The following is an 8,693-nucleotide window of genomic DNA, read 5'->3' on the forward strand; positions in this document are numbered from 1 at the left end:
TATTACCCGCGGGTACGCGCGGGGGTAGATTTCCCTAGGACTGAGCCCCCAGGGGAAGCACAACCGGGCTTGGGAACGCGGACCCTCCTGTGGGGACCGGGGGGGCTTGGTTAGAACCACACAAGCCTTTTAATCCCAATTAGCGCCCCCCCTTTCCGAGCCTCGATTCAAAGCCACTTGCCCCACAACTTTGTGTATTTTGTTTTGCATATTCGGCAATTTCCAGGGGCGCAGGGTCAGCTGCAAAGCTGGGGTGGAGGCGTAATTGTCTGACCTGATGGGGGGAAAGCTGCGGTCACTCCCGCAACTGAGGCTGGCAGAATTGATCCCCGGGCCCATGTAGGGCCAGGCTGAAGAGAAAGAACAAAAGGAAAAGAATCAAACGGGGAACTGGCAAAGGCCAAGGCAGCTTCAGAGGCGGATCAGACTTCACTTCTCCGCTCTCCTAATGACAAATCCGAGCCCTTTGGTTACCTGCTCAGAAAGGGGGGACTCTGAGATATCGGTGAACACCACAAAGCAGGAAATCTGACTGCCAGTTCCAGAAGTCTGATGTTTCAACGCATCAGAAGCTCCAAGGAGGAAGCGCCTGGCTTCCCCCTCGGGCTTCATTTTCTCTGGTCACTCAGAGCCTTCGCGTTTACACTTGAACATACACACACGAGTTCGACGCCGCTTTACCCTGTGGCTCGCGGGGCGTTCTAAGCAACTCCCCTCGCTGTTCTTAAGCAAGGCAAACACTGGACAATGTGTGTCTTTAAAATAGAAACTCCGGGGCAGATCTGAGCATCCCCAGCCCCGGTTGTGACAGGGCTGGAGACAAGTGCGCTCATCCCGGGCCGTGTCGCTACGGCTTTCTGACCACCTGGCCCACTGCGGCTAGAACTATGAAACCTTTCAGACACATCGCGCTCGGGTTCTAGTTCAGCGATTCGTTCCTGGCCAGAAAACAAGCCCCGGGAAGCGGGTCTCTGCGCAGCGGCTCTGCATGATTTCCACGAAGGCCGTTTTTCGCTCCGAGTCAGTGTTTGAAACCGAGCCCGGCTGACTGGCGGGAGCAAGCGGAAAGGTGTGATAAAAGTACTGCGCAAATAAACTCAGCCTGGCCAAGCAAACAGCTCAGGGGCACTTCTCCCTCCTCCCCCCTTCTGCAAGGGACCTTCCCCTTTTCCATTGGCTCTGGGGAAAGTTTGACATCAAAGCCCCCTTCCCTATATAAAGGCAGAGCTGGGAGGCTGCAGAAGGGTTAAAAAAATCACACACAGTCCCCCCTCCCCACACACCCACCCCCCTTTTCCCCGCCAGCGGAGCTGGGTGCCGAGGACAAACGTCCCAGCAGAGAATTTGCTAAGAAGGAGTCCCAGGGCCTGGCTTCCCCGGCCTGGAGCAGGATCTGAGCTGCGGAGCGTCGCCCAGGCTCGAGGGAGCGCAGGCAGGAAGTTGCCCCGTCCGGGCCAGGGGGTGTTGGAGTAAGGGATGGCTCAGGCTGCCTAGGGGTCGAGCTCTCCAGCCGAGCTCTTTCTCCGGGACCGCTCCGCGCCTCGGGCAGACCATGAACCTAGTCGGGAGTTACCAGCACCATCTGCTCCACGAGCCCTTCCTCTTCAGCCCGGCCTCCCGGTGCCACCCGGAGCGCTCCTACTTCCAGAGCTGGGTGCTCAACCCGGCCGAGGTGTCCCCCGACCTCTCCGGGCAGCCCTCCCCCTACACCGGCGCCGAGTTCGGGGCGCCGGGGCCCGGCCACGGGCCCGGCCGGCTGGAGGCGCTGAGCGGCCGGCTGGGCCGGCGGAAAGGCGTGGGCCCCAAGAAGGAGCGCCGGAGAACCGAGAGCATCAACAGCGCCTTCGCGGAGCTGCGGGAGTGCATCCCCAACGTGCCCGCCGACACCAAGCTCTCCAAGATCAAGACCCTGCGCCTGGCCACCAGCTACATCGCCTACCTGATGGAGGTGCTGGCCAAGGACAGCCAGGCCGGGGACACCGAGGGCTTCAAGGCCGAGCTCAAGAAACCGGACAGCCGGGAGAGCAAGCGGAAAAGGGAGCCGGTAAGGCCGAGGTGGGAGCCGGGGTTGGCGAGGGGCAGCTGGGCTAGGGCGAGCAGAGGAGGGGCCCTGCAAGCCCTTGCTCTAGGCTCCCCAGGGCGGTGCCCAGGTCAGTAACCAGGGCACCCTGAGGATTCAGGGGGCCTGGGGCAAAGCAATTTCGGGCTGTCCATAAACAAAGAGCTGCAATACTATAGAATACTATATTCTGGTGAGGGCTCCTGCAGGGCCTCCCCCCGCCATGGAAGGCTTGTGCGCCTCAGCTGCTCTCCTGCAGGGAGAGTTATTCGCATGGGACCTTAGCTACCCTGCATGGGGGCTGGTTCCACTCCTGTGCACCTCAGGTTGGTTAGAGGGCAGGGAGCTTTCCGCTGGCTGGGCCTGGCCCTGCCCCAGCCTGGAGAGCCCCGCGCTTTGCAGCTGCCAGGCAGAAGCAGCTCATGCGAAGGTCCAGGGAGGGGGTAGGTGATTTTCCTCGGATCTAGGCCGGCTACACGGAGGGCAGCAGATAAATGCCCCCCAGCCTTACCGCAGGTGATGCGCGCAACTCTGCAGCGCAGGTTGCAAGACTATTGCTCTGTTGCACGGGAGAGTAGATTGCACCGCTGCTGCTGCTGCTAGGAGTGAGCTACGCGCATGCTGGGGTTTTATTCTGCGGACTGGAGCCCGGGTTTATCTCCACCGGAGCCCAGGGCAGGGGGCTCCGTATTGCGAGTTCCGCCTGCGGGCTAAACGGTCCCTAGTTAATCCCGCATCCAGTGGAGCCGCTTCAACTGTTCGCACCTTTCCTAAGGCGGCGGGAAGGTTTTAACCATTGCAAAAGGGAGATTCCCCCTCCGCCCCCCAGCCGCCAGGCCTTGCTCCAGTTCGGGCTATTTTGAAAAGTGGAGGGGGGGCGTGGGTGCGATGGGCGGCCCCACTCCCTGCCGGACTTCCAGAGACAGTCAGACTCGGGACCCTCGGGCCCTTCCTTCACTGCAATGTTTTTTACGAGTCTTTTTTTTTTCTGGACCCTGCAAACAAAAATCCCGCCGGTGGTGGGACTCCGAACCCCACCAGGGACACCCGAGCTTCGCCCAAGCCCATTTCCTACCTAGCGAGGGAGAGGGAGCGGGGGACACATTCTGCCCCGTTACAGCCCCACTGAGCGGGGCGGTGACAAGGGCCAGAGGGAGCTCCCTGGTCAGGTTCTGAACCCAGGCCGAGAAACGCGTCCACACAGCGAATCCCGGCCTCGGAGCCGGTACTCCCGTAACAAAACGGAGTTGGGGGAATTCCTAGAGAGAACCACCGCGTCCTGCCACGTTTGCTTTAACCCGCAAATCAAGGGCTTGTTTGCTTACATTTCTCAGCAGGCGCGCTGCGCCGTATTCCTGATTTTGAAAGGAAAGCGCCGGCCCAGGCTTCCCCGGTGCCGATCCGCCGCTCACCCAAACCCCGAGAACGTCTCTGGCCTCCGGGTGGTGCCAATAATCGAATCCAAAGAAAATTCTCGGATCGATTAAAACACAAAGGCACCTCGATCCCCACCGCTTCGGCATGATTATTCCCAACGTGCCTAGCGGGTGGGAAAGGGCCGCATTTTGGGGGAAAGACCAAAAATAGCCTGGCTTTTAAAACGGAGCTTGTACTTTACCGTGGCTGCGGAAATAAACAAAACCCGTTTTCGGTAGCGTGATATTTCTCAAGCGCAACTCCTTGTTTTCAAGCACTCATTCCTCCCATTCGAAGGAACAGAACCGTCTTGGCACTTAAAGCTAATTAATAGTGTGTAATTTATACAGTGCCGTTGTATTTACCAACAGGAGCGTGGATTTACAATAACGCCGCGTTCACTATTTAGAAAAGCAGGGAAATAAAGGCAGATTTATGGCTCTGCCCCGATATCTAACGTTTATAAACAGGAACACAATATACGATCTTATTTTCAGCACTCGACTGAAATATACAAACAGTGGTAGAGGGTAGAGCGCAGCCTGTGCGATTTGTTTTTCTTATTAAAATTCTTGCTCGTAAATATTTGGGTCTCTCCCCCCGTTCATCTTTTAAATTTATATTTATTTTTGTGAAGCACTTATCCGGGTTTCCTTTTGTGTTTTTTTCCCCTTTCCCCTCTGGCTTTTGTGTTTTTCTGCAGCAGCCTGAAGTCTACGCTCATCCCCTCGGCCATGGAGAGAAAAAGCTTAAAGGAAGGACTGGTTGGCCTCAGCAGGTCTGGGCTCTGGAGTTAAATCAGTGAGAAGAGAGACGCAAATCAAAGACTGAACTCATTTTTAAAACAGATTCAGAAGATTTCCCCCCGCTTCAGGCTGGGAGCGTAACCCAATCGCGCTTATCATGTGCAATGTTTAAGAAGGAAAAAGGGTTGGAGCCGGGGAGAAATCCAGGAGGGGGGGAATATGAAGAACCGGGCAGGCGGAAAAGAACTCGTGAGAAACAGGGCGGCTCTAGTGTAAACGAAACAGCTCTGCTTGTCCTAAATGCTCCGGAATTGGAATCGCTTCCTTACCTTAACTTTCTCCTTGCTGAAGGCATCCCCTGGGCTCTGTCTCCATTCTCCAGACACATGAAACAGACGCAATATGGATTCTCAGCAGAAACACACATAAAACCGGTAGGCAGGATCCTGTTCTGCCAGGGCAATCCGGGGCGGATTCTGATCCTGGTGGACATGCAGAGGCCCTAATATCGGGAGGTAGCCCTGGGAGGTGAGTGAGTGCAGGATCGGGACCTATTGCAGAGAGAGCCGCTTCCATCGAATGAGCCCTGAACTCATTTTTTTGTAACCTTTCAGTTCATGTATTTTGTACCCAGTGTTTGGTTGGCTCCTGCCCTTCCGCCCAACAGTCTGAGGGAAACACCTTGTTCTTATTTTTGTAAATACAACCCCCACGTTGTTGACATGTGTTGATGTATTTAAACTACCTAACGCGTTTGGGAAGTTTCCTGTGCCGGGTTTTCTACCTCAAATTCGTATGACCACTTGCCGAGAAAACAGGTTCGCCAAGCCAACTATTTATGTGGATTTAAAAAAAAAATAAATAAAAGTTTTATGAAAACGGACTTTCCCCTTTTTGGCCAGAGCTCGGTGCCTCCAGGGCTGGCCCATCAGCCCGCAGTCAGATGCTTTGCTGCGGGTGAAATTGACAAGGACAGAGGCGTTCTCCGAACTGCTAAAACAGGGGTTTCTTTAAAAAACGGATTTATATAAAATACTAAAAGCAGCAGGAAAATTAGCATCGATCAATTGACCCCTTTCGGATTGTAGTATAGGAGTGTGTGTGTAACAGATCAGATCGGGGTTAGGTACAGATGTAGAGAAAGCTCCGTGTAGATGCTGCTGATTATGTTAGAGCGCTGGATAATACTATGGGCTCTAGATAGAATTAAATCTACATATCTATATTATTACATGCATAGCTAGTATAAAACATATACAAAGATGTTACTAGCAGGGGCACTGGAACAATTTATATAGTGGGGGTGCTGAGAGCCATTGAACCAAACTCTAAACCCTGGATATGATGGAAACCCCTGCAAAGTACAGGGTGCTGCTACACCCCCAGCACCCCTGGTTCCAGTCCTCCTGCCTACTGTTCTCTTTATATTGCAGGGGTGCCTGGAAGCATCACTTAGTTTGTGGCTTTGGTACTGATATCTTTCCTGTATCCAAATAGATATCAACAGAGAGGAGAGCTATAGCTGGACAGATCGAGATAGTTTTAGATAGTGGATGTCCCTCCCACACACCTATAGTATATATTCATTTCGACATATATAGTTACTATAGAGGTTGACAGCAGATTCATAGATTTAAGGCCAGAAGTGTCCATTATGGCCAGCTAGTCTGGCCTCCTGCATAACAGAGGTCTAAGCTTTGCACCCAAAGATATATATGTGTATTTTTATTACATTTATGTGTGTATTTTTTATTATATAGGTATCTAAATATTCATACAAAATACAGCCATTATATTACCAATATATCTAGATCTAGAGCTAGAAGTAATATTTATTGTATAGTCACATATTATATTGATTTGAATATACACATAAACTCATATAGACAGCACACATATTGTGCAGCGTATAGCTGTGTGGGTATGTACAGCATCTCTCTGTGTATGTATAGTCATATGCACACAGATAATTACTGGGGGGAACAAGGGACTTTTCAGAGTCTGAAGAGTTAATCCCTTGTGTTTTATAGGGGTGGAAACTCCATTAGTGTTAATGTGGCAAGTCAAAGGAAACCTTTTTGCTGATTTCAAATGAAACATGGACAAACCCAAATCACTGGCCCCTCCAACTTGTGCAGGGGGATAAATAACCTTCTTTCAGCCAAGCCAAGAGCAGCGAGATCAAAAAGCCGGGCACATTTTAATGAGGAAAAACACCTCTGTAATAACGACTGCTCTGGGACCACAGAGCGCCGGCAGTGTGTGACCCGAAGGGCCGGGCGGCTGTCTGCAAAGGCTGCTGGGACTCTCCACAAAGCCTCTGCTAACGACAAGCACTGAGAAACACCACAATCAGACGGCTCCTGGCGCCCACTCCGCTGCCTAGACCCGGCAGCATGGGGGTGCAGTCCTGCATGTCCCTTCCCCCAGGCAACTGGCCTTTCCCCTTGAATCAGGGCCCTGTGCAGTCCACACACAACGCCCAGATTACTGTGTAATTAGAGGCCGTATCCCTCTCTCATGACACCAGCTTGACCCTACATAACCTCATTGATTCCCATGCAGTTATTCCTGATTTACACCACTGTCAGTAAGAGATTAATCGGGCCCCGACCTAGTTTGAGACTATCAAAGCATCAAAAAGCTCAAGCCGTTTGCCCAGGCTTTTTACCCTTTAGTTCTTTGCTTATTTCGTGGGCTGCCAACCCAAGGGCCTCTGCCCTTTGTGGGAGCTAGCCAGGCCTCTTCCATGCCCCCCAACAGTGCACAAGGGGAATGGGGAACACGACACAGAAAGATGCTGAGCTCCTCCTTGAAAGGAAAGAGCTGCCTGGATGCCTTTGTTCATCTCTCTGGAGATCCTGTATCCCTACGCAGAGAGGACGCCTCGCACTCAGCCAGGGGTGGTGAGAAACCCCTGGGAGCCGGTGTGAAGGCTGCTCTGATTTCGCCTCCTTGTGAATGAGGGACCCAAGTGCCACTTCTCTGCAGAATCTGTGCAACCTGCTCCATCCTGCCACACTCACCCAGGCAAAACTCCTGGTGAAGCCCATGGGAGTTAGACCTGGGGAAGGACTGAAGGATTAGACCCTACAGTGATGGGGTTTCCTGAGCACGCTTGGGTCCCGATTCAGCTAAGCACAGCTGCATGTGCTTTTAGGCCCATCTCCAACCAGCACAGCACTTAAGCACATGCTTACTTCCCACTGATAGACTTTAATGGAATGGAGGTGTGTCCTTAAAGTCAGGCCCAGCCTTAAGTGCTGTGCTGAACCAGGGAGGATGGTCAAACCGGGGCGTTAACCCCTCGTGTCCTGCCTCGCTTGCTCAGGTGAGAAGTCTTATGGGGGACGACAACACAGCAAAGAAACCCCCACGGCAGCAACTCTCAGATCCCAGGTCAGCTGGCTCAGGCTCCCGCTACAGGGCTAGAAAGAGCCATGGGCTGGAGCCAAGGTCTGAGACTGTCCCCGCCTCACTGGCTCTCAGAGCCCAGGCTCCAGCCCCAGCCTGAATGTCTGCATGGCTATTTTTACACTCCGAGACTCGCTGCCGCAGGGTTTTTTGGCTCTGCAGATGTCCCGTTAGCTCACTGGCTTCCACTCAAAGCCTGCATGGCCCCACAGTACACACAGGAGGGAGATTCCTTGTGGGATTTGGAAAAGAAGGAAGTTACTTCTCTGCTTCCATGCAGCACAGACACAACATGCTATTCTGATCCAGGAATCTCCAGTGCTGGAGACTAGCTCTTCCCTTCCATCACTTCCCTATCTACCCAGAGGGGAAAATACAAACCCTGGCCCAGGAAATTTTCACCAGCTTAAACCCTGTTTTAGTCACCGATGCTTAGCAAGAGCCTGACGCTGGATTCCCCCCTCCCCCTCGTTTCACGTGTCCGCACGTTTGGTTATTGGAGGGTCGTTTCGGAGGCCTAGCCGCACACACAGGTTTGGGGCCCGATCCTGCATTCTCTGTGTACTCCAAAGTGCCATTCAAATCAATGCCAGCATGGAGGGGCCTGTGGAAGACAGGGCCGCACCCTTGTTATTGGAAGGCTGCTCACAACCAGGAACGCCAGGCCAGGCGCACTTGTGCTCTTGAGAGCTGAGCTGAGAGCAGTGCGCTTTCGATTTAAAGCTACGCAGTGCTCTGGGGCGCCCACAGGCTATGCACAATGGGTTGAGAGCGTTCTTTGGCTTAGGCCAGCTCCCATGGACATATTTCAAATGCAGTGTACATCAAACCCATGGGCTTGGATGCTAAACTGCCTTATGGGGGATAATCCCCACAGCTGCAGAACAGCGCCATTTACAATTCAATAATCAGGTCCATTTCCACTTCCTCTGGGATGAAAGGGGGTAAGTGGTTTGTAGATTTTAAGGCCAGGAGGAAGCATTATGTCCATTGAATCTGACCTTCTGTGTAGCACAGAGCAGAGATCCCTGCATCAAACTTAGCAAGCTGTGGTTGAA

The 8,693-nt window shown here is 53.1% G+C and overlaps 1 protein-coding gene across 1 annotated transcript; it reads left to right on the forward strand.

The window, feature by feature from the left end:
• Window positions 1-1,552: 1,552 nt before the first annotated feature.
• HAND1 (heart and neural crest derivatives expressed 1) lies at window positions 1,553-4,280 on the forward strand. Its single transcript, XM_050961340.1, has 2 exons — window positions 1,553-2,044; window positions 4,179-4,280. Exons 1-2 carry the CDS (start codon window positions 1,553-1,555, stop codon window positions 4,278-4,280), a joined length of 594 nt encoding a protein of 197 aa, XP_050817297.1.
• Window positions 4,281-8,693: the final 4,413 nt, after the last annotated feature.

Source organism: Gopherus flavomarginatus, chromosome 7 (assembly GCF_025201925.1).
Source record: "Gopherus flavomarginatus isolate rGopFla2 chromosome 7, rGopFla2.mat.asm, whole genome shotgun sequence".
Lineage (NCBI taxonomy): Eukaryota > Metazoa > Chordata > Testudines > Testudinidae > Gopherus > Gopherus flavomarginatus.

Coding starts and splice junctions, on each gene's coding strand:
- HAND1 (XM_050961340.1), top strand. CDS start 1,553: ATGAACCTAGTCGGGAGTTACCAGCACCATCTGCTCCACGAGCCCTTC. Junction 2,045..4,178: donor GCAAGCGGAAAAGGGAGCCG/GTAAGGCCGAGG, acceptor GTTTTTCTGCAG/CAGCCTGAAGTCTACGCTCA.